The 26,753-nt window shown below is 39.7% G+C and overlaps 1 protein-coding gene across 2 annotated transcripts in view; it reads right to left on the reverse strand.

Moving 5' to 3' along the window:
• Window positions 1-26,753, reverse strand: part of PGM5 (phosphoglucomutase 5) — a 79,655-nt gene that overhangs the window by 24,909 nt on the left and 27,993 nt on the right. For both annotated transcript variants that reach the window (XM_075526993.1, XM_075526994.1), the window contains one exon: window positions 5,610-5,725. In XM_075526993.1, the coding sequence (XP_075383108.1) occupies window positions 5,610-5,725 (116 nt within the window). The remainder of the gene's footprint in view (window positions 1-5,609; window positions 5,726-26,753) is intronic.

The raw sequence follows: 26,753 nt of genomic DNA on the forward strand, positions 1-26,753 counted from the left end.
GGAGTTCTGATTTAACAAACACTTTGAGTGTGTTTCATTGAACCAAAATGGTCCAGTGAAACATGGACAGAAGAATTTTTGGAAAGCAGTCTGTTGTGCTCTGAGCCTTGTTCTGGCATGGCTTAAGCTCATAAATCTCTATGAAGAGGGATAAGTGTATACATGTATCATTCTTCTGATCCATTTAGCAGCTTTAGCATGTGCTGTGTCCTTGTGTGTCCTTCAGGAGGACATACAGATTGTTGCTTCTCTGGAAAGAGAAAGCATTGGAAGAAAGTAATCCAGAGGCAAAAGTCTCTAGGGAAAAGCTGGAAACAATCCAACTGTTCCAGAATCAAAAGTCACCGATTAAGAACGTTACCCTGATGTGAGTACAGGGACAATAATCCTGTGTGCCCAAGTGTCTCAGTTCATTATTCTTAATAGGAGGAAAATTGACAACTAGGATTTCTCAGAAATTGTTTATTCCACCTCTTTTATTTCAGCAACATATCTATCAACTGGGTTACTATATGCACATATGTTGTTCTATTTATTGCCCTTCTTTTAGCAAATTAAAATCTTTACTGCAACTCTGCTAGTAAACTCTGTTTTTCACCTGCTGTACCATTGTCTGTAGGTGTCTTTACTCTCTCTCTCTCACTTACTCTACTGCCCAGCCAACATAGTAGAAACTCTAGGGAGGGAGCTTGTTCTTCTGCCTCAGCTCAGCTAACACCATTCTTCTTTGCTTTATAGATCCGGTATCTGCTGCTGTGGATCTACAGAGGCAGAGCTGCCTTGTGCAAAGGGATCAAGTAAAACGTGCCTCGCAACTATGCATTCCTGAGATTGCAATACTAATAGTCCTCCTGGCTTGCTGAGGGTTCTCAGCAATCTCAGGATAATTCCCAGTGATATTTTTAATTGAAACAAGGCATTAATGAATTCTGGACTCTGTTTAAGGAGCTGAAGCAGAAGGAGACAACAGAACAGAGGAGTCAACAAATATTTTTCTGATTATCCCATTATATTTAATTTGCCATCGGTAAGGGGAATTATAATAACTGCAACTACTTCAACAACTTATTTTTAAGTTAATTTGTCACATATTTGTCCATATAACAGTAGCAAAAGTTATTTTTTACTACTGCAACAGTCAATTGCTATGGCTGGACTCAGAGTAAACAATCTGGGAAAATCTCTCAGACAGCGTTCCCATTCATAAAGAAGTACTCAGTTTAAACAGGCTTAAACGGAAGTAAAGTCTTGAGAGGCAGTAGCCTGAGAAACAAAGTAAGATCATGCAAAAATGTTCGTATTATGATTTTTCTGGTATTGGAAAGCTGTTGGGCATGCAGGCTGTCATTTACTTGTCTAACGTATTCTGTATCTGAGATTTCCAGTTCTGATAGAGACAGTGAGCCCTGAGGGTCATATGCATGAAGAAAATGTAATTGCTTTTCCCTAAATTAGTCATCTGTGTCTAGCGTATTGCGTTCTGTAAATGTGATTTTAAAACAAAAATCTGACTGAAGCGAGTATACAGACTCATGGTAAATCATTTTGTTTACACACCCTTTGAGTCTTACAAATTTATCACCCAGCAATCTGAAACTTGATGATATTTTAGGCAAATGGAGATTTAGGGGCATTCTCATGTGTTCCTTTATTCAAGTTAATGAGATTATTTTAGATTTGTGTTACTGTAACAGATACCACCAAACAGCTTTTTTAAGGCTTTCATTCATTTCAGCAGCAGCACATTTTTCTATTCTCCACTAGTTATTCTTCTACATAATCTTGCAGGAGAAGACAGCTGATGTTAATAGCATCTGGAAATTCGGAGATGAAGCATGCAAATTTATGAAAGATGTAGCAATTACTGAGGTGGCTTAAACTGCAGAAAGATAAATCAGCCACACAGCTCTCCTAATCCTGATTAATAGTTTGCTGATGAAATTTAGAAACTAATTGCTGCTGCTGACGCCCTTCTCTGAACTGTGTCCTGGGCATTAGTCATAGAACCAGAAAGCTACTAACCTCATCTGACAAGCTCCCCACACTGCTACAAAAATGGAAGAAGTTTTTAAAGCATTGGTTGAGGTCCAAGATCAGCTGCCAGAAAACAAGTCTGGGAAACACTGCCCTATGGGATGTTTTCAAAATCTTTTGTCCTTTTATAGCAGAAAATTTGCTTTTATTTACTTGCCAGACCAAAATCCCTTATGTTATAAAATCAGGGCTCTGTATTATTTGGAAATTCCAGCTGGGCTGGATTACCTGGGTACACAAGCAATCGGTCTTCAGTGCTGTTCGGTTAGTTTGATGACAGAATGTGGATCTGTAAAACCCCTTTCTCTTGCATAGAACAGCAAGTTTCCCACTCTGATCAGCTATATGGTACATTTCCTTAAATATTCTATGCTGAAAGCTAAAGAAGTGCCAAGTTTCAGTTCCCTAAATAGATATGATTGAGGGGAAAGCTGTAAAATTGATTCAAATGCCCAATACTGGCAGAAACTTGTGAGGGTCACGCAGCTTAGGACATTACTAAAAGATTCGCAATAAGGTAAATATTTATTGCTAAAAACAGCTTGCATCGCTAAAGTATTGGTCATCTACAGACCAGACTGCGTTTTACAAATAAACCTCCTGGCATATGAGATATTTTCAGACAGCTGCATTGAATTGGAAGATGATAAGGAAACTGAGGCAGGGAGAAAAACAAACTTTAGGCATCATAGTCATTGCATAATTCCCCTGTAGGCACTGTCACAACTCATTTACACAGCAACTACACACGCACTGAGGAATTTAAGCCCAGTGCTCAGGTTGTCTGGATGCCCATGGGATTGAATCTTGAGGGTTCAGATTAGCCTTTAGATGGCACTGGCTTAAATGGGAGGTCAGGAGGCTTTCTGCACTGAAGAGCTGCAGGTACCACAAAAGCTCATCTGACCAGAATGTGCGAGGATGCACAGATTAAATATTGCTGTAGAGCGGATCTCTATGCTGGCCAGCAACACGTTGTTCAACCACCCTTAGAATTCACAAGAGACAGAATTTATCAGGAATCTGAAGAATTAATGATAGGGTAGGAGAACCAGGTTAAGACAGGAACACAGTGAGTGCTGGGAATGCAGAGACTGGTGTGAGGTCAGGAGACAGGAGCTGCAAAATCGGAAGGGAGGCTATAGTCTTTTAGGGCCCTACAGAAGGATAAAAGCGAAGGAAAAAAGTCAAATGTAAGAACAGAGAGAAGTTAGAGGAACTATCTTGCCTACCTAGAAGAACAGACAAACTCCAGAGGCCCTTCCTTGATCTCTGTGAGACACCTGTCCGTCTTTCCCAACTTCAACAACCATGTGATAGGGTAATAAAGTTAGGCCAACACAGACCACAATGCCCTCAGTGTTTCAGTAGATCAAGCCCTGAAATCACTTCTCTTGATTCCTATATAACTGATCTGCAGGGCTAAAGTCCACCAATGCTTGGGACAGCCTGCTTAGCAAAACCTGAACATACCTTTTCAATGTGCTAGGGAAATTTGATGTTTGGCTTTTTTTATAACTGCACCATAAAATTTTAATGACGAGTCTCCTTAAAGGAGACAAGGCTTCTGCTAAGCAACCAAAGATTCCTCCCTTCTCCCTGAGACAGAAAGCATCTGCAAGAGCTGTACTCAACATCACCAGATGGTCAGGAGCCTTACTTCCCAAGCAAAAACAGGCCTGAGGCAGTGGTTTCTCATGGCATATGGCACATAGAGGCCACCCCTGCTTGCTATACATATCTCTACAGATAAAACTGCATGCAGCAGGAGATGCTGCACTCTGTGGGCTGAGGTACCCAGATATACTTCAGCCTATGGGAATTCACCATCAAACTCCTACAAGCTCCTTCCAGTCAAAATCCACACTTCCCTTTCTTCAGCATGATGATGAAGGCAGGAGTTTTTTTCCAAATAATTTGAGTGTTAATGAGGTCATATTGATGCCTCAAGACCCACACAAGTTTCATGGAAATATTTGGGTTTGGATGAGCAGGAGGAACTTCAATAGTTAGAAGGAAGGGGTACAGAACTGGCCTGGTGAAAAAGCATCAAAAAGCAGTGAGAGTCGAAAACTCCGAAGTCCAGACCTCTCATGGGCAAATGGAGATGCACTCTAATAACACACCGCAACAAATGGCAGTACATTCTGAAACGCACAAGATATTCCTGCCCCTCTCTCCCAAGTTAGAACTCACTCAATGACCTTGCAGAACACCCTTTGAAAATACCTATTCAAAAGATACATTCAAGGCAATATAAATCTGTGCCAGTCACATCAATTAAGCCAAGGCATCCAGGTTGCTAATCATGGGACGTTGGTTCCCATTCACAACAGAAACAAAATAAACATTCATTATTAATTTAAATTCTTTTACTTTTTACAGATAGACATCCAAAGAAATATAACACATTTTTGGTTCTTCCGTCACAGTCCATTCCGATAATTACAGAGAATTAATGACAGGCTAACACAGCAAGTAGCATGTCTCTGGCTGAAAGGTATCCTCATTTTTAAAAAAGCAGCATTCTGCTCTAATTGACCTTAACCAACAAACTTAATACTAGACTTAACTCAATCAAAGAAAAATGAAATTTGTAACCAAATTTTATTGCATGATAAATTATTTTCTATGAAAAGCTGTAGCCAGTGACTTGTACACCAAAATAAAGAACTCCATGGACCTCACATCAAAATGTAGAATAAATTATTACCCAGGCAAATGGTTAAGTTATTCTGATATGTGGTCATTCAAAAACACTTATAACATAACCCTACTAATAAATAAAAAGAAGAAAGAATTTCTGTGCCAGAATCTAGGAAAGAAAAAAAGAAAAACTGTGAAATTTATTCAGTTTTTCTCATAAACCAAAACCACATTTGTGCAGATTTACCAACTACATATTTTAGTTGTTTGCTCTAATTCTTCCTGTCAGTACTGAATTCATGAGGGATCAAATTTGCCTTTCATACTGCATTCTATTGTTTGATTGGTTCTTGGGACAGATAACGGACAAATACTTAGGGAAAACACAGATGCTGACTTGTAACTGAATTTCTTCTAATAATGACTTTATCTGAGTTTTCGTAATCATGATGTTCTAAAAAGGGACAACTGCAACAGGTTTGATTAGACACACCATTAGACATACCAATCCTTATAGTCTGAACCCTGAATCACATTAGGAAAAACCACATGGATTTTGCCTGTTTTTCCACAGGCAAAATCCCTCCAAATGCTGTTGCAGTCTATGAAAAGACTTTTACGATGGCACCAGTGAGACCTTTCCACATTATGTTCAAGTCAGAAGAGGGTGCCAGGCACCTTCAAAAGCTGTCTGGGCAGTGATAAGATTGCCTATGGCTTCTGAATGTGCATCTTCCATGGTTTTCATACCTCAAGGTAAAGGACACCAGAGTTGCAAGACGACCCTCAAGATGTGAACAACTGACAGTTCTCTGTTCCAGCACGTCAGAGTTAATTTGCTGATTCTTTTGGCTTTGACTTGAGGCACCCAGGAAAATGAAAAGTTGTCATTAAAAGTCTGTGGAAATTTTTTATTATGCATTACATACCAGTGCCAAAGCTTTCCTCCCCACAAAGCGAGCAACGTCCAGAGTCCATGAGATTGGAAAAATATCTCCATCCTGTTGGTGTCTCATACACAGGAACCTTCATGACTTTTGCCACTCTGGAAAAGACACAATAAAACATCACACGATTAAGACAGTGCTTTTTTTACATATGGCCTTGAGATCAGTTGAGGAATATTCTGGGTCTTGCTGCATCTCCTGACAGCTGGGCTATAAGTAAAAGAAAAAACAGAACAGATCAACAGCACCATTCAAAACTTGTCTCAGAACCTGACTTCAGCCAGATCCCAGGTATGTTTATACACTAAACGTAGTATTTTGGAAAATGTAGGACCTCAGCTCAATAGGCTTTACCAGTATCTTTCTCTTGTTACTGAGCAAGAAACAGTTGTACCTAGAGATACACAGTTTTGTTATACTCATACTTTAATGAAAGTTAAAGTATCATGTTGAAATACCTTCCTTTACAAAAAACAGGTGGCCAACACTGATATACTTGAAAGACCTTTTACTTCTGTTCATGTGTTCAAAGCCAAGACAATACAGGAATGTTTCCATCATGCGGCACCTCCTCTAAAAACGCTTTCCCAGTCTCAACCTGACTCTGAACTTACTTTCCCTGTATCCTCTGATGCACCTATATGAAATACTCCCACTAACTGGCTGACCTGTCAGTATTTTCAAGAACCAAAATAAACCACCATATGAGCTGGATGTGCTTTCCCTTCCCCAGGTTGTTCACTGTTAACTGTTATCCTGTTACAAACTATAATAAAAAATCCTTTCTTGGACTAAAAAACAAGAAAGAAGAAAAAAACAAACCCTCTAAGGAACCCACTACCAAGCTGGGATTTATGCAGAATAAATATTACCATTCTTCTTGTTTCTAATTATATTTGCTTGTTTTCATTGTGTGCCTAGGATTTTCGGAGCCAACTCTTTTTTAATATGAAAAATAACACTTGAGATATGGTCAAGCAATCTGACTGACTAAAAAGGACATTACGATCTCCCTAGGACTGCTGCAGCAATCACACCTAGCAAACATTTCCTAAATTCCACCCCCACAGAAGAATACGTGACATGAGATGACTTACATAATTTTAACTGCAGTCAAGCCCAGGCAAAGCAGATCGAAGTGGGATTCAATGTGCTTAACAGCATCAAACTAGAAGTTACGTGTCAAGGCGAAAGCAGTCACCTCTCTGATCGACAGAGTGACACCTGTTTTCAGACAGTCCATCACTCTGTCTTAAAGCAGACATGTAAGGTAGATGGGATGAACTGTCCAAATATGCAAATACTGACCCTTTCAAAACCTGGTACATAAATGTACCTAAATGACAGTTCAGCCCTTAAGTATTCTCTCCAAAATCTTTACGTTGTTAATCAGCACTGGTATTAAGTCTCCAAATCCACTTTTTTTTTAATGTAACTAATATCCATTGCTAAGTCTCCTCCTATTCAGCCTAGGTGTTCATTTTTGTACTTATATATTACATCTAAAAAGAGCGTTTTTTATATGAGAGTAAGAATTGCTGATACTTATTCGAAAAGAGCTGAAGAGGTACCTGGAGAAAAATATATTATCAAAATGTTTAATCCTAAACTTGGTTTTCACATCTCTAGTTTAGAGTAGAGGCAAGTGTATACCTCCTTGTGTTTATGCACCATTAGCTATATTATTGGCCCTTAGAAATGCTGCTGCATAAGGGAGGTTATACAGTGCAGAGCTGAACAGGCTTCTGGCTGGTTCTGCAAAAAATCAAGAACATAAAAGGATTTAATCTCTGTGTGACAGTAACTTCAGGCTGGGAAGAGGACCGTATGCCAAAAACTAGAAAACAATCAACCAGAAAACAATGGCTAACGTGCTGGAAGAGCAAAACTCTTGAGGTAGCCTAACAATACAGCAGGAACATTTCTGCTTGCAGAAATGTTCCCATATCCTGGTACTGTTTTTGGAGAAGGAAATCCTTTCCCTTTCACTTTTTTCTATTCCTCTAGTCTGGGGACAAACAGCCTTGGATGGACCTATCTTGACCAGCACCAAAGGCTTCCAGGGGCTGTAATGGTTTTCAAAGATTTCTATGCACTAGGCTAGCACTGAAAATACACGTTGATTCTGCTGGCATTGGGCTTACATTAAACTAAGCCTTTCAAACAAACAAAGGTAATATACATATAAACATATACATACAAAGTTTATAGTGAAATACGACAGACTGTTCCTTGCAGTATTTTTTTGTTCTTGACTCTGAATATTTTAACAGAGTAAATAAGTAGAAGCACACTGAAAATTAAGCATACTCTTTTTTTATTGCCATTTTACTGAACTAAAGAATCATCACTGGAAGTCTCAATAAATGCAGAATGTGCCTTTATGCAACCTATAGACATTTAAGGTGAATGATCCCCCCAGGAAACATGAGAGGGGTTCCCACAGGAAGATGCAAAAAATTGTCAAAGCTGCAGACTCAGAGAAATAACGTGCTGCATCAGATCAAGCAAATAACAACGCAAACTACAGGAAAATATCCTCAGAGGAAGGAAACTAGTATTCTGTAACTAACTGGGAAATTACTAGATCTTCAAAGCCAGGGAAAACAGAGATTGAATGTGGGAAGGGGGAGGGATTTTTAATGCTCCTACATCTACATCTTTCTAAACCAGAAATATGACTGGTATGACTTCAGTGCAGAGAAAGTAAAAAAAAAAAAAAAAAAAAGTATCTTCATTTACCAAAACTTTTTTTCCACTTTACATTCACCAATATGCTTTCTTGTAGACAAAATGACAAAATCAGAGCTTTCTGTCACTGCTACACCAAGTAGCCAGATTTTTTTTTAAAAAGTGCCAGCTGAGACAAAAGGTTAGCATCCCTTGTGGACCAAAATTTGGAAATCAGTTTCTATGTACCACTGAAGATTTCCAGCACTACTTAATGCAGCATACGACTTCATGACAAGCTTGAAAGATACTAAAGAAATATTTTATTCTGCTAGGCAAATAAATGCTTAGGATGGGGGCTTCTGGAACTTACAATTCTGCAAGAACAATTGCTGGTGAGTTACAGTAAAGGTTTTTGTTTTATCTATAACAAATCACAGATCCATTAATTACAATCTGTGATGTTTTAGCAATGTACCTTCACAGGACAGTTGAAACAAGTCTCTATATACACAGCTTCTTAAGTTGCTCTTCTTTCTGTACATTTACACTGGAGTCCCTAAATTTAGGGAGTTAGAAATGGAAAGTAAAGTGGTTACCATAAAGATTTTATTGTCTACATGAGATCTCTTGGTCAGACAGGATACTACTTCTCTCTGAAAGTGAGTTTTGGAACTGGTGCTGCAAAGAGTTTATATCTTGCAGAGGTCTCACTCATCAGAGTAAATTTTGTATGTCCTTATATATATGTATAATGCATCATCAACAAGATACTGATGCAGTAGTGCTCCTCTAAGGGCAATACCTCAGTCTCTGAGTTCTCTAGGTGAAGGTGTTAGCTGTCAAAAGGCCCACCTTGATGGATGGAATATACTTCCAGAGCAACGCAAAATAAAAACTGGAAAGAAATACGCCATATGAATAGGTTCATTTTCCTAGTCTATTTGAAATAAAGGCATTCTATTTATGTCTAACCACACAGTTGATATACCTGTGTTTATATGTTCCATGAGTATGAACTATGTAGAAGGAATACAACAAACCATGGACATTCTGGTTCTTGTTACCTCAGACATTTAATGGGACTGACTTCAAGCAGTATTCTTGCTTGCCTTCTTTCAGCATAAGTGCTCACTACATCAATGAGATTACACAATAAAGTTTCTTCTGTCTGTCTGTAGCTCTTGCTAGACTGGGAAATGGGGTATTTACACTTGGACCTAAGCTGAAGGGCAATCACCCTAGTTATTCTGCCCATATCAGAGCTAAGGGCATTTATGTTCCCAGTATGCTGAAATACTAATTAAGGAGAAAAAAAAAAATTAAAGAAGAGTGCACTGTACTTTTTGCAATTACCCACATCATTTTAAAATACATTTTGTGAATTTAAAAAAAGCAGGAACAGCTGTTTTTAAATGGGAAGACAATAAAGTGAGTTAAAATAAGAATATAAATTACTGTAAGGTTATATAGTTAAATTTACCCTCCTACTGTACAACTTCACTCTCATTTTTACTTTGAAGAGCTAGTTCCACACTACCTATACTGACCGCCCAGTTTTTATTAAAACATAAGGAGAACACATACAACACAACCGTGAGAAGCAGTTTGAGTTATTTAATCAGTAGAAAACAGAATTATTGGAGAGTTTAGTACCAACACAGAACTGTTAAGCCAATTCATAGCCATATGAATGCCATCTAACTAGGAAAACAGAGGGTACAGGACTCTTGATAGCCCAAATGATTTTCCTTGGAATTACAGTAAAAATATTATCCTGCTTCAACTATGTAAAAAGATAACTTTCCATTGAAAAAAAATGTTCTTTTATTTAAAAGGGTTAAAGGAATATCCTTGTGATACCTTTCTTTCAGTTTTCCACCCAGTGGAGACAACAGACTATTTTTCACAGATGGTCGAATAAAGCAAAGTGGTCCTTGAGGGTATCTCCCAGTCACTGTGGTTTTGCACTACCAAAACACCACTGACTTCAGTAGAATTACCTTGACTTACATTAATGAAAGTCAGAGGGAAGTTTGCTCCAACCTATTCTCTACATTGCCACAAAAAGTCCTGATGAATACACATCATTCAGATACAACAAACGGCCTGTGGCAAGCTGACTTCTTTGTGCCCGGTGAAACTTCTATAACTTCTGAGAACAGATTAGTCAATCAAACAAAATTATCCTGCCAAAGTCGTGATGCCTGTTCACCACAAAGATAAAGGTCACGACACTGGGGGAAGGGCTTTCTCCGACAGGCCTCACGAACGGTTGTAAATGACTGGGTATAACGAGTTTTGCATTGCAGGTGAAATGCTGGCTAGGGTGAACTGCAGCATCACATTCATTCTGGAGGGTTAACCTGAGGGAAGAAAAAGATATAAATGAAAGAATCACTAAAGAAGCGGCTATTGCATGTCCGTGTCTCTCTTGTCTTCCATGACCTGTAGGTATCAGCTGCACATGTGAAAGATGCTCACAGACACTTGGGTGAGCAGGCTTCAAAACACAGACTGGTGTTTCATGGACCCATCTTTTTTCAATTCTACTCCTCTCTGTGGAGCCAGTGCTGAGGTAGACACGGTGCTGTAATTTAGAAAGCAACGAACCTGATTCTGCAGAAGGCTATGCACTCTCAGGCCCTAACAAACAGGAACTGAAGGAATTTGTGGGACAGACATGTGGGCCACTGAAAGTGTGTGGTAACAGCATTTCGCAAAAGATCAAACCTCTGTAGTGGTTTCTTTCAGAGTTACTGGCTATAGAAGAACAAGGTTTCACACTGGGTCTTCTAAATCTCTACTTAGCCACTGAAGTAGACTGTGTTATCTAATCTCTAGCTGATAAAAGCCTCATTTGATTTAAGGCCTGAAGCATATTTTATTTTAAAGATGAGACTATGGTTTGACTGAACCTTCTTCCCACTTCTGTACTCTTTCTTCACACAAAGAATTAAAAATATCTCAAGTAAGGATCTGCATTTGATTTATCAAGAAAATAATTTCTGTAGCTGAAAATAAGTCTTCACACAGTCTAAGCTTGGCATACAAATGTGTTTTATTTGATATTTTACTGTCTGAGATGCTTCAAAATTTTTGTAACACTCCGGACACTTCTGAGATCAAAACAACTGACTTACATTTGCCTACATCAATTTTCCATCCCTTTATTAAAGATCCTGCTTTTGCTATTTTCTAACCATATAGTACAGTCTTTGCCTTGATGGACTAACTTAAGTGTACACGCCACCAGACCTAAAATTTCATGGGTTCATTCTTTTGGAGTACTAAGATGACATCCAGGTTTGAACTCCTATCATGCTGCCACAGTTTCTTTTCCATCTGATCATTTGCATTAGTTATCTCATTCCCTCTCCAACATTCAAATTTCTTTTGCAAAGAAATTTTTTTTTTAAACTTTATTGAAAATTTAGACACAATATTCATTGCCTTTTTAGTCACCGAGTCCCTATCCCAGTCTCACTGCATGATGTTTCCACCTGTTCTTTCTGTGGTCCCTTCTTGTTGATGCTGAAGAGCTCTTGCTACTTCATTTCTCAACTCTGGAAGTCTAATTCAGCTCACTTTTGGTCAGTTCCCTCTTCATTATTATTATTTCGCAAGATGCAGGAGTCATGAACTAAATGGTTTTAACTTTTTTCTTCAGTCTCATCTGTAAGTCTCTCCTTTTTAACTATGCAACTCCAACAGCCTGTGAGAAATTCACAGTAGTAGCAATGACAGCACCAGCACTGGCACCAACTATAATATGAAATGGATGTTCTGCTTCTGGATGTTTTCACTCTGCACCGCCTTCCCTTAAAAGGCTTCAACTGCATACTGTGCAAGGAACAGAACTAAAACAACAGTGACCCCCCTTATATGGTCAAGTATTACAGTGTTACTCCTTCCCAGTCTTTAATTTATTAAGCAAAAAGCAGTGGAATGCTGAGCCCTCACACACAACACAGATAACTAGGACATATCACTAAGATAAGATGTAAACTGCCATGGCTGGCAGAGAGGCTGTCAGGAGCACAAGGCAGAAAAAAAATAGTGGGCAACAAGTTCCTTTCTTTTCTGCTTTCTAGTACGCTAAACCTCACCGAGAAAGATCATACTAACAGAAATCAATAAATATAAAGTATCTGAAGACACTTTAGCTACAAAAGATCTAAAAACATTTGGCTTTTTTGGTTTTGCTTCCTCCCCATCCCTGCAAAGTTTTAACTCTAAAATGCTTCTGCAGGTGCACTAAAGGTACACTAAACCAAGGTCTGATGTTCAGAGTTAGTTTCTGTCTTGAAAACTGGTAACTTTAGGTGGATTTTTTTGGCTGACAACAGTTCTGAGGGCAGATATGGATTGCTAATAACTGCAGAAATCATCTCCTCGTTAAATTCTACTCAGGACAATTTGAATTCCCTTTCTATCAGTGGAGCCTCCTGGCACCCATGCAACGTAACTGTGGTGCCAACTAACTGTTCCAATATTCCCTCCTGCCTCTCAGGCTCACATTGGCCTTTCCCCATGTTTGAAATCTTTCAACAGCAAAAACTAAAAATTATCCCACCAGAAAGGCAAAGTCCTATAAACACAACCTACCTTGCTCATGCCTTGCAACACACAGCAACCATACAATACCAGAAACTTACCTGAGCTACATAGAACACATTCACATTCGGCACAACCACTATACTCCAAAGACGTGAACTATTGTGTGGAAGGTCAGCCCCTTGGCTTTAAATTCCTAAAACAAACGAATTTAAAACTTTGTATCTCCCTTTGCGCCCTTCAAGTTCATTGGACTTTTTCTGTCTTCTGTAGGAGCAGACTTGAAAAGGCTTGCACCATCACAAGGGTAGTTAAAACACTCATCAGGGAACTCACAGGCTCCCAAACATATGCACACTGGGGCCCTGCAGTTATTTACACTCCTTTTTGCCACCTATAGGCCATGGTGTGAACACACAGCTCGATGTTTCATAGCATCAAGTTTTCCTGCACACAGACTCCGTAACATCTCGGTCAAACGTTCCAAGCACCTTGTGCAACATACCAAAAAGACAGCACTTTTCAAAGTACTTGAGACATTTTACAAAATAATGGTAAACTAATTTGTGTCCCAATCCCGACAGGCAACTTTCTGATTCAATCCCAGGAGGTAAAAGTAAATTCACGTGCCTAACTTCATAGCCAGCTACAGAGCCAGGGGAGCACTGCAGAACTGAAATGCATTTGTAAGTAGACCAACAGCTGCAGCACAGCTCTGCTTCAAATCTCTGAGAAAGGGCTGCAGAATGCCTCTGCCTCTTCCCTGCTCTTCAGGGAGAAAGTGGTCAAAGTAAAAATAGCCAGCACAGCTCCTGCTGAGTGTGCCTTTGTCTTCAAAACTAATGTGATAATCCTGTCCACTATGGGCAGGAGGTGCAAGGATACTTTTTATGGACACTGTACTTTAGGCTAGTGTCCCTAGTTTGCTGTGGAATGAACTGCCACTGATGGAGAATTCACTGGTGAACAGGGACAGTAAATGCACCTTTAACAGATACACGAAGCAGATGACATGCAAAGCTGGAATTTTTCACCCCATATTTGCAGGTGTTGCAAGTAGGTTGTTGTCGTAGTGATTAAGATATGAAATAACTACCAATGTTAAAACTATCAATAGCATGCAAGTTACATACGTATTATCACAGTGAGATTGCTACCATCCCCAATTTGTGGACACTATGAGGCATTAAAGAATCTTTTTCTGAGAAGTTAAATCACTTCTAAGAAGTTACACTGGAGGAGACCTCATACACAGGCTTAGGTTTTAGGGCCTTGAGTACAGCTTTGGCTTATAAGTTCCTCTCTGAATTCTGGATGATAAAGCAGAGTCCTAGCAATGAGATTCCATGGGAGAAAAAAGTTCTCTGAAGAGCTAAATGCTTAATTCAATTTAATTGAAGTTTGTGTGTATGGAAACTAAGAACTTTCCTTCTTTTCAAGGAAATACAGCATTAAAGAAATCCCAGCATGAAAAACTGGACTTTATCAGAAGCCTCTCCTTCAGACAGGAAACTGGCCAATGAGCCTAGAACATCTGTTTCTGCTCAGCCCAACTATCATGGTATGGACAGTGCTGTCAGCATGAAAGCACTGTAGCTCAGACTACAAAATACACAATTCTTTGCAGTCTCCAGAAAAAAAAACCCAAATCCCCTCTGTCAGCTTTTAAAAAAATCACAGCACTTTGACAGATTTTAGCATGGAGCAGATGTTCAGGAAAGAATCAGAAATGGATACAACTGCTAGATGCTAGACTTTTGCACAATAATAATAAAATTAAATTGAATAAATACTGACTCAGTGGTGTTTGCTATGAGTAGAGCTACTAAGAAGCACTTTTTTGAAATTGGTTTTAACATTAGAATTCACCTGTAATAAATAGATTAGCAGGTCAAGAAAAAAAAAATTCTTCCTGTATTTTTTTAAAAGAAAAATTAATTTAATCATTAAAACAAATATAATGAGAAACTTCTAATTCCAGAAGTATTTGTGCTGTTATTACAGGCAGTGGAACCAGGTCTTACGTGAATTCACATCTAACTGCTAGAAATGATTCTCAGTTACTTTTCACTAGGAATTAGTTGAGTGTAAAATTCTGTTTCAAAACTATTAATAATTTTACCCTTTTGAATTCCTCACATGGCCAACCCTTCTCTTTTCTTTCTCTCCCATTGAATGATACAAGTTAGAATTAATCTACTGTGTTTAAAACTAGCCCAGACTGTCAGCCTGAATGCCTGTATCTGGACTGAGTTTGCTAAGAGCAAGAGTTTATTCTAAGTACAGTATTTATACAAGTGTCCTTTTCTGCTGAGTGTGAGGGAAAACACAGACATGACAAGATGAGAAGAAACAAGAAAGGAGACCAGGAACAAGCCTGCAGTATTTCTCAGGTGCAGCTCCACAAAATTCATAGCCCAAATTTTTGTGGGAGGAGAGGACTAGAGTGATTTAAGTCCTGCTGGACACTCACCAACCTTAGGCAGCTCTGAAGGTGCAAATGACAGTAAAACATATGTCATATTGTGCAGCTGAGCATGGTTGAGAACCTCATGGCGAAGAAGTTATCTGTTAAGCAGGAAGCAGCCTGGTCCCATCAGTGTGGCACTGTGCCCCCTTGGTTGGTCTCCTTCACAGGCCGAGTTTGGTGCTTTGCTAGCACAAACGCACAGGCAGTGGGACTCCAGATAGTGTCTCTGCACTGCTCTGTATTGTACCATGTAGACATAAGGGCTTATGAAAAACATTGCACCGTGTGAAGTAGGCATGATTCAGGCTTTGCTGAACTACTGCACTATATTTTCCTTAGTTGGAGCAGTGTTCAGAATATGCACAAGCTTTATACGATTTCAAACTACAGTACTGCCTGTGGACACGCAACCCAGTCTACTGAGTTGTGTTCCACCCCTTCCACTTCTATGTCTTCTCATGTCTTTTCAGCCCTACTCCACCATGCCACCCACGCTGAGATTTATGAAGAGAAGCAACCTAGGAGGTTCGTGCTAGGGGATGCTGACTCAGCCACAGCACAACTTCAATTTCTCTTTTGCAGGACAAGTTTTTTATACAAGGGCTCCATGCCAAAAAGTAATGAGGATAGTACATAATAAAATGGGGAAAAAGATAAAACATTGAAGTAATGGAAAAACTAGTACTTTCGTGCAAAATTTCTTTTTTCTATATTCTACGTTCATTTTTTAAAATAAACTTTTACAAAAGGCTTTTATATTTCCATTCAAATCTCTGGGGGTTCTCATGAGTCCAAAAGTTAATTGTGATTAAGTATTTTGCTGAACTGGTGCCAAGAGGCAAAAGTCAACTATTTTGCTTTATTGAGTATTAAGCACCCATTATAAAGGAAGACTAGTTATGTATACTGTAAGACCTGTTTCCAAGAAATCTGCTAACAAATCCAGTACCTTGCAGACAGAAATACTGCTCCTTATGAAGAGAAAAAAAATTGATGCCAAGGTCCATAAGGTCTGTGTAAATAAAGATAAGTTGTAAGGTTTATTGTTTTAAAGGGAGGGAAGAAGTAATTTCAAAGTGCAAAAATGGATGTGTTCATCCTCTTGCTTCTGATTTCTCTTCATTGTGTACATCTATATAGAAAAACAGGATGCTGCAGACACACCCTATACAGAAGCCCAACGATTCTTTAGTGTAACTAAAGCTAGCTGAGATGTTTATCTCTGCTGAGACTGTAAATTGCATGTGTTCCTCCTGCCTTCAGACCCCTCCTTTGTCTTTAACCAGAAGTACCAATAGGAAAATTCTGTCCTTTATATGACTTTATTTAAACTTGTACTCAAGGCCCATCAAACAGATTAGCTTGACCAGGTATCAGTCATCACTAAAAAATGAATTGTAGCTGAGACAGACTCCAAAGCTCGCGGGAGGAAGGCCAGTTTGTCAGATCCACATGGGGGAAGAAAACTTTCTGGAATAAATAGCTACTCAATGTCAAGAAATTATTTTTCTTCTCTGAGTCTCTGCCCATATGGATTCAACTCACTTATGGTGATTTTCCAGCAATCTCCCAAGTCACAGGGTGATGTTTAAAAGATCCTAAAGATAGCTGGTTAAATAAGGAGCGTGTAAAACAGCTCTCCTTAAATTGGGGCATGAGCAACAGGCACAGGAGGAACTCAGTAGACTCCTTGCCCATTTTATCTCAGGTATGGGAATACTCCTAGGCATGCTAAAGTGTTGCCAAGACTCTCATCCATTCATTGGTAACAAACCTTCAATGTGCTGAATGATCCATTTGAAGAATTTCCAAAAATATATCACCAGGCTTTCCACAACTCTTTCCAGTGAAACAAAGAATTGACTTATCTGGTACAAATAACAAAGTTCTCTGAAAACATATGACATGCGGAGGTTGATTCATCCTGCATTTGATGGTGGCTGTAAGGATAGAAAAGGAAGGGTCTGATGGGTTAGCTTAAGCTGCAGTTAAATATTATTACAGTAAATTCAGCAGGACATTCTACCAATACTTCATTCCAGTGAGTTACAAGAACCTAAATTTACTCTCTAATCATGCCGGCTGAGTGATACCCACCACAAAGACAATTTTTGCAAAGGAGCAAAGTCAGATTTAAACTGGATGAGGAGCACATAGCTCACAGACTGGTAACAATGTCAGTAAGATACTAGAATTGGCAAAAGCAAGCATGAATCAGGCCTCTTAAGCATTTCTAAGTTATGTTTGAGCAAAACAAACCATGTTTGTACAGAGTTTTGACAAAAAGAAGCTAAGAGAGCTTTAGGTGTACCTGATGGGGAGTGGATTCATTTGAACAAGAGGAAGTAATCTTACAGATCTATCAGCTCACAGTAGGCCTCTTGAGAACATACGGACTCTTATGATTTTAGACCACAATTTCTTGTGTTTCTGAAGAACTATCTAAGGTATCTACAGTACTATTCAGCGAACTACGAAGGGTGTAGAATCAGCTCTTGATTCTGGAAGACTCAAGAACCAAGGGCTGGTGTGGACCAGTGCACAAGGGCTGACAACCAATGCTGTCTGGCCCACAAAGGAGCTGTCCTTATGATCACATTGTGCCCAGTCTTCCCTAAGAAATCAGTCTTCACGTGGTAAGAAATATACTGAGAAAAATATGACACTGGATGATTGCAGAGGTAAAACAATCCAGCAGACTACCCCAGCAGTGAGTGATCAGCCAGTCAGGGGCAGCTGCTAAAGAACTTAATTCTCTAATTTACAAATAGATCTATGACTAAGCTGATTTCCTAACACAACCCAGCAGTAAGTGTACGAAGACATTTGCTATGCCTATATTATTCCTCCCTGGAATTACAGAAAGATTCTGAAGGCCAGTCAAATCACCTGTAATGCCTGCACATTGACATTAAGTAAGGAGGCTCTCTACCATATTACAGGAAACTCATAGCATGCTGTGAGTTTACCCATCAGAGGAACGATAAGAGTTACTGTGGAAAAAGAGATAGGGAGTGGCACCTTTAGCATGCCACCTGGGAGTCTATCCATAGACTTCTGTCAATCTTGGGCAGGGGGGGAGCAAATTCTGCCACAATATTGTGTTGTTTGGTGGTAGAAAATAGCCAAAGCATGACGTTGCTCTCTTACTCTTCCTAGATGGAAAGTACACAGTAAAAATTAAAAGGAAATGTGAAAAACTTGAACAAAATGGAAACAAGGAACAAACAACAGGGCACTGAAAATCCCTTAAACAATATGAATTACAGTGATTATGGATGTCTCTTAACCTAGACCACCTATAATGATTAGTAATGTTTATGACATTTCAATAAAATGACATACTAGAGTACCAGGAAGATATTGCTGAACTTTGGTAGTTAAGAGATGGAAATAAATACCTTCTAGAGCACACACAGACAGAGCACAGGTTCCCATGGTGCTGTAGTCCTACACATACCACACCTGAGATCCATGCTACCAAACAAAATAAAGAAAAAAGAGCAATCCTTTAAGGAATTTACAGGCTTAGTCCACACTAACATTTTGGCAACCTCATGATGTTGTTTTAGAGGTAATAAATGCTACTTGGACAGCAAAACCCTAATAAGTTTCATCCACAACAAAGCCCATATTTCTTCTCAGAAACTCAAATGAGTGATATAACTGATATGTGATGAAAACATGAAAATTCTCACTGGTCTCCCAGCCAAATCAGCTAGGGTAAAAAGCTATTTATGCATTATAGTCACATGCTATATATATGGGAAATTACTACTTTTCTCTTTAATATAAGTGACACATGCACTCCCCATGTATAATATGCAAGTTCCTGAAAATGCCATCCCTGCCTTTGAACTGTACATTTCCAGGAACCCAAACTTATGAGTTTGAAAACTTCTAACAAAAAGTATTACAGTAACCAATGTTGTTTTCAACTGTTTCTCTTGGTTACAAATGTATTGGAAAACTTTGCACAAGATGCAGTCTTTGTAACTCTTTCTTATTATGGGGTTGTTTTCTTCAGTGTGTGGGATGCTAACAGGTGTAGCCATCATGATGTTCCACACCAAATGCTGTTCTCATGTTGCTTTAGTCATCAGTTCAAGATTCAAATCCAAAATGCATAACTTCGCACCCTCTTTTGTAAATGTTTCAAGAGTCAACTCCCAAAGGAAGTATAACCTTCAGGACAGAGTGCCTGTGACTCCCTGCCTTGTGAAAACTTCATTGTCCCCTTCACACAAGCTCTAATAGAATGACTAGAAACAGCTGTTGACATATACAATATCTAGATACGGCTGTGCTAAAAGGAAGGATAAAGCAAGAGAGAAAAGCTGCTTTGCTGAAGACCACTAGCAAACACAAGCGTTTCTATGAGTATACAATGAGGGAGAGATGTGCTTTGGCAGCAACATATCCCAACAGAATTCTGTCTTTCACATAATAAAACCAGCTGGCACCGTGCTCAGAGTCCCTGTGAGGTGAAATTAGAATCATAGAATCAGAATCACAGAATATCTCAAGTTGGAAGGGATCCATAAGGACCATCGAGTCCAACTCCCCACTCCTCACAGAACTACCTAAAACTAAACCATATGACTAAGAGCGTTGTGCAGACACTCCTTGAACTCTGACAGGCTTGGTGCCGTGACCGCTTCCCTGGGGAGCCTGTTCCAGTGACAAATTGTACACATATGTACTGTAGATCCACACAGAATCTGAGGTTTGATTGCAGAGTTCATAGTACTAATGAAGAAAAGTCCAACCATCTGGCAAGCATGTGGCCATGCTCTCCAGATGTACTGCAGTAATCCCTAAGGTTGTTCATGCCCTTTCTGGCTGAGACACAAGAATCACTTTTCATTACTATTTCAGCATTCATATGCCTATAGAGTAAGCTAACTCCTCCTTGTCAGTAAATTAAAGGATGCAGGGAATGGACGGCAATCAGGTACGATGACTTCTAGCATTTTCAGTGAACTTTTACATAACAAATGCAATTCCTTTAAAGATTCCAAGCTTATTTTAGCCTCCGAATTCTGCCATAGCTCAGCAGCAGAAAGATAATGCCTTGTTCTAGGAAAGATATTGTCCACTTCTTTTATAATTGCAGCTGACTGTATTAGACAGTCTGTGCCTGTCCCACTCCCAACAGCATGGCCTGTGACTAGTTAAGCTCTGTGAGCAAAGGCAGGTTTTTTGGTATATACATCCAGAAAAACAGCTGTCACTGCTACATGGTAGTATGCTATATTAACAGCCTGCCTTGTTACTGGCTTCCTGAATAAGGCAGGTAGGAGGACAATCTTCTTAATGGATGGAAAGAACAGAAACAAACAAAAAGACTCAGGTTGTTTAAAGCAAGCCTGTCCCTGGAAAGGGAAATTCACCTACCAATATAAGACACACCTGAGCACAAAATGACACAAATTAATTTCAGTAGTGGACTTTGTCCCATTAAGCATTTGGCAGAAACTTCATATTTAGTGCAACAATGAAATGTCAGAAGGGTCTGTAACACATGCATGCTATGGGGAAAAAACCAAAGCTTGAACAAGGAACAACCAACACACAAAGCTTCCACAACTCCCCACACCTCCCCACCCTCAAACAGGGACATTTTCTGTTCTAGCCTCAAGTCCTGCACAGTCACTGCTGCATACAAAACCTCTGAGTTTTCCAGCAGTAAAAATGGTCTATGAAGGCAAGGGGGGAATGTTTTGTAAGTTCTCTTATTCTACAGAAACTGTCAGGGAGATTTTATTATACCAGAAAAGAGAAGAAATGTAATAAATGGAGAAAAGAGAGAGGTAATCTCCTTACATTCTTCTGCAGATACTTACTGAGGTGACCCTCAGTAATGTCACCACTAATGACTGGCAAGACCTGTGGTCTTTTACAGGAAATGCAATAATCCCATGAAATAAGCACAGGGAAAAGACCCTCCATTAACTCAGGAGTACACATGGCCCATAATCATCAGCCTTTTCAGGCTTATTACAATGAGGTCAGCTGGTTCAAAAGGCACTGTGCCTATGCTCATTGACAAAGATGCAAAACAGATGTGAATATAACCACAACATGTGGTACAAAACTCTGTATTGACAGCGATTCAAATTCGGGTTTCAGTACTCTTGAATTGTCTGAATATTAGAGAAACAATAGGTTTCAGTACATATCAGAAGTTACTTGTTGCTTCCACAGCCTCTTCTTCATCTCCTATGTACTGCAATACTACATCCATCCTCTCACACAGAGCCAGCAGGATAGCTCAGAAAATTATCAGGAAAAAAACTGTGCAGTTTCTCCAGTTGGATAATTCCTTGGTTTAGAAGAAAATAAAAAACTAAATAATTTAAGGCAACATCAAGGTTTTCTATACATCACCTTGCTGTTAATCATGGTAACGACAAGACTGCAAGAGTGCAGGCTAGCTCAACATTCTTGGTAGCATGAGGACTTTCCAGCAAAGGTCTCTTCATAGGGCCACAGCATTATAAAATAATTCAGATTGGAAGTGACCCTAGGAGGTCTCTAGTCCAACCTCCTGACCAAAGCAGGGTCAGCTATGAGATAAGATGAGGTTGCTCATGGCTTTATCCAGTTGGACATTGAACAACTTCCTTGTTTTAAATTATTATTGTTGCCTCTTGTCTTCCCATCATGCATAGCTGTGAAGTGCCTGGCTCCATCTTCTTGACAGCCTCTCTGTAGGTACAGGCAGCTGCTGTTAGGTCCCACCAAAGCCATCCTTCTCCAGGCTGAACAAACCCAGTTCCCCAGCCTCTCCTCGTAGGGCCTGTGCTCCAGCCCCGATCTGTCTTGGTGATCCTATGCTGAACTCGCTCCAGTTTACTGATGTCTTTCCTGTAGTGGGGATCCCCAAACCAGACACAGTATCTGGAAGTGGTTTCACAAGTGCTAAGCAGAAAATAATCACTTCCTTCACTCTCTGGGCCACACTCTTATTCATACAGCCCAGGGTGCTGCTGGCCTTCTCCAGTTCCAGGGCACACAACTGACCCTTGCCCAGCTCACTGCCCACCAGGGCCACTGGCTGTGTCTGCAGAGCTGCTCCTCAGCCCCTCTGTCCCCAGCCTGCATCACTGTAGGGCTCTGCCTGTTTAGGGGCAGGATTCACAGTTTGTCCTTGCCAAATTTCATCAGGTCCTTGTCCATCCACTCCTCCCAGCTGTCCAGGTTCCCCTGACTGGCAGCTATGCCCTCCAGCATACCAACAGGTACCCCCCCCAATTTGGTGTCATCTGCAAACTTGGTTAGAGTGCCCTCCATCCCCTCCTCCAGACCACTGATGAAGATGTTAAACAGGACAGGTCACAGAACAGATCCCTGCATTACCCCACTTTTTATCAGCTCATTAACCAAGGGCCCTTGAGCCTGACCACCAAACCAGATTTTTATCTATCTACCCATCCAAATCATAAAGTCCTGAGTTGGATACAAGAATAATGTGGGACACAGGGTCAAAAGCCTTGCTGAAACGGAAGTAACTGACATCTGCTGCCCTAACTTCATCAACATATGCAATTGTTTTACCACCCAGGCAATCAGGTTGGTTAGACATGATTTATTCTAGTAGCTCCCTAATGATGCAATTTAGATTCAGATTTCCTTCCTTACACTACTTCTGCTTTTTCTCTCTTGCAACCTGTTCTGTGGATTTTAGAGAGCAAGAATTAGTAAGTAAGTGCTCTGTGTAGTTGTGATACTTGGCTGGGAAGGGAAAGGAAGAAAGCAGTTTCACAACTTTACGGTAGTGTTCATGGAAATACAGAAAATTAAAAAGGAAGAAAAAACAATAATATGCCATAGAAATAGACTGTTCCTACAGAATCACAGAATGGTTGAGGTTGAGAGGACCTTAGGCTTCTTTCATTTCCCCACAAAAGGAAACAGAAGACAATTTTTCTTCTCCAAAATTAATCTGACAATTCAAGTGACTACGACTTAAAGTAAGATCTGTTCTAACAGGACTCTCAAACTTCTTCAAATAATGTTAAGTACCCTGGCTCTGTCACAGTCTTACAGAGATCTTCTTCACAACAACCAGAATGTACAGAACAATTTCCTGTCTTCTTAATTTGTAAACAATCTAAGTAACTTAGCCGAATATCATACTTTAATACACATAAGAAGTAGAATTTTAAACACACTGTTTTGAAATTCTGTGCCAGAAAGTTTTCTTTTAAATCAGCAGGAAGCCTTCTCCATGAGGGTCACCCATTTACAAAAAAATCCTTTGATGGGAGAGGTTGCTCTTGGGCGGATACCAGCTGTGCTGTCCAGCACAGGCAAAACATGTTCAGACACGCTAATCCACGTGGGAGCCTTTCTAGGTTGAAGCAGAAAATAAGACTGCGTAAGCCCTTGAGAGAAAAGGAACCTTTATTTTAAACTTTCTTTTAGTAGTCACAAAATCTTCGTAACTGACTTGCTGTAAACTTCCTCAGATTGTTTTAATTAAATGCTTTTGGACTTTTTTATCAGGACATTTGTAGGAATTCCTGTTGTTTATTCAAAGCTGTATCCTTTTTTGAGATATGACAGATGCAGCACTAAGAAAACTGTGGGGTTTCTGTTACCCAACATCTGTCTATCGCACTGTGCAAGGTCTGCTCAGAATGTTTTGCAAAAAGTTTATTTTTCTCAGGTAGTTTTTCACATATGGCATATTAAGGCCAGACAAAAGTCTGTTTGTGAGAACTGCAAATAAACATATTTCTTAACAATAGTCAATCAAGTTTACAGAATATATTTATGTCCCACCAAGCACCAAATCTTGCTCTCTCTTAACTTTGGTGGACAAACTGGCCTCATTTACAGCCAAAGCTTAAGCTGGAAACAGAACACTGCATAATTTTCAGCTCATCTTTTCCTTTTAAATGAAGAGAGCTTTCAATACACCTTTCTGTACTCAGTCCTGAAAGCTGCACGTTGCACAACCAATGAACCTGCTCATTTTAGGCTAAGCAGCTATAGCTGTCCGCTCCAGGCACAGGCCAGAATGCAACTAGCTATGAATGAGAGTAAGAGTTGTACGTTGTGTAAGGCTACTCTGCAGCCTCCCATTCTTAACAGGGATCACTTGCCTTCAGGCTCAGAACTGGCCAGTGAATAATCCCTGTCAGACCCAAAAACTATGCTGTGTGCCAAGTAAAAGGAGGTAAGCCACAGGACTGCCTAGCCTCTCTTGCCATTCATCCATAAAGGACAACACAGAGTTTTCTACTGATGTTCCACAGGACACCGCCATGTTTTCTGTCCTTTTCTTCACAAGCAATGAAATGCAGCCACTGAAGAACACAAGATGCAGTATCAATTAATTCTCTCCTGGAAAGTTCAAAAGTATGCAATACATTGAAAGAGGTTCATTCTCATCTTTGCTGAGAAAGTATCTGAGAGTCTGACTGCTGCTGTCCTGAAAAGTGTTAAGAGTAAGCACTTACCCCACATACATCCAAAATGTGGCCTGCCATGACCACAGTGGGCAGCATGTTTTCACCAGTGCAGTCTAGGATAATGAAACACTGGATAGCCAAGAATAGTGGGCTTGCAACAGTCAAATATACCACGCTATACTAAAGCATACCAAATCCAGCATCAAAGTAAATACAAAGAAGACAAAGACAGCTCCTTAAAGATATACTTGAAAACATTTGCAATGATGAATCACCTCCACTGCTTCAAAAACATTCAGGGATGAAAGGATAACAGCTAGATTACAAGCACATTGTAGAAGTAAAACGAAGAGGCACAGCTAATGAAAGGACATCAATGCCTTGTAACGACTGTTGGTTTTTTCTCCATAAATCTTTTCAAACATGTCATATCTGTGTAAATACAACATTTAGCTGCATAACATATTTGAAAGCTGATACAGAAAAACTACCATTCTTTACTAGATACACAAGTATACAGAGGACATATATGACATATATGGCTATTTTTAATATTGCAATGTTATTTTAAAAGTTGCAAATCCTGAAAAAATTTCCCATCACAGTGCTCAACAACTTTGTATTACGCTTCAAACATGTTAAATTCTATTCATGAAGGTTTTATGCAGTTGTCCTTCTGCAGCTTTCCAGAACAGAAATTGTCCTTCTGCTCCATCTAATTTCAAACTGCTTGTACGTGACATGGACTCAGTTTGACAGAGGTGTCTCAAAAAATTCACAGCAAGCCTATTCCAGATAAGAGAAAGTGAGACTGACTTATCCTACTGAAGTAAGATAGAAAGAGTGAGGTCACGACTGGCATAACAAATCGCAGTCACAGAGTGAATGCAGTATCAACCATGTAGAAAGTTGTATTTATAACTTGGAGAAGTCTTTATGTTGGAAGAATTCCTTACAACTCAACAGTAAAGGATAACCATGTAGAGAAAGAAATGCACAGTGCCTATCCTGCTTGTGGCACAAACTTCTTCATTAAAACAGATGATCAACAATACAGAAGAAAAGCAGATGGTTGCAAAGAAACAATAAGCTACAGATTCTCAAGAAAAGACCGACAAAAAAATCCATGCAGGATTTGTAAATGAAGAATTCAAGGAAATAATCACAAAGGCACAAGTGGAATGTGGTTTGCTGTTGTCCACGGCCAGAGGTATATGTTTCTTTAACTGCTACTGCTTGTTAAACAGTGATAAAAGGCCCCGTCTATTAATTAATCCAAAAACTTTTTTTCAGCGTTTACAGAGGAAAGACTAAGCTTCACCGGAAGAAGCAGCAGAAGCACTTACACTGGACAATGCACCCCTCAACAAAAATATATAGGAAGGGTCCAGTGCCTCAAGAGGAAAGAAGGTCTCCTTGGGTCTGCATTCCCTGGTTGAGACCAGGGTTTAGACTATTGACTCCCAACAGCACTGTCCTTGCTAGTACCAGGCCCTGGGAACCACTCGCAGAGGAACAGCCAGCCCTTCTGTCTTCACCTTCCCATCAACCTATATCAATTTTTGTGCATAGCTTGACTTTGACATAACACAGTATGCACTAGCCCATTATTCAAGCTTCATTATGCCCTTGTGGCTTCCTTCTATTATAACTGTGTTTTAAATGACAAAGAGAAATATTAATAATTTGTTAGTGGAGATAATTTGCTTCTCTAGTGCTTCCAGGTAGGAGTGAGAGACAAGCAAACTGACATAAGCTGAGAATGAAGAGGGAACCTCTTGGGCAATTCCTACCAAACAGCCAACTCTTTCTTTGTTTCCTAATTCTCACAATGAGGTAAAAATTCCTGGAGCAGTGTTGCTCCTCTCTAAGCAATAAGAGAGAGCAACCCACCTGATAATAAGTAAGCAGAAATCCAGCCTTTGCCGTAACTGGGCAAACTTTGCCAGGTAGCTGGGCAAAATAATTGTAAGAAGACAGTTAGTTGAATTAATATTTTTCATCCCG

The sequence above is a fragment of the Mycteria americana genome, chromosome Z (genome assembly GCF_035582795.1).
Source record: "Mycteria americana isolate JAX WOST 10 ecotype Jacksonville Zoo and Gardens chromosome Z, USCA_MyAme_1.0, whole genome shotgun sequence".
NCBI lineage: Eukaryota > Metazoa > Chordata > Aves > Ciconiiformes > Ciconiidae > Mycteria > Mycteria americana.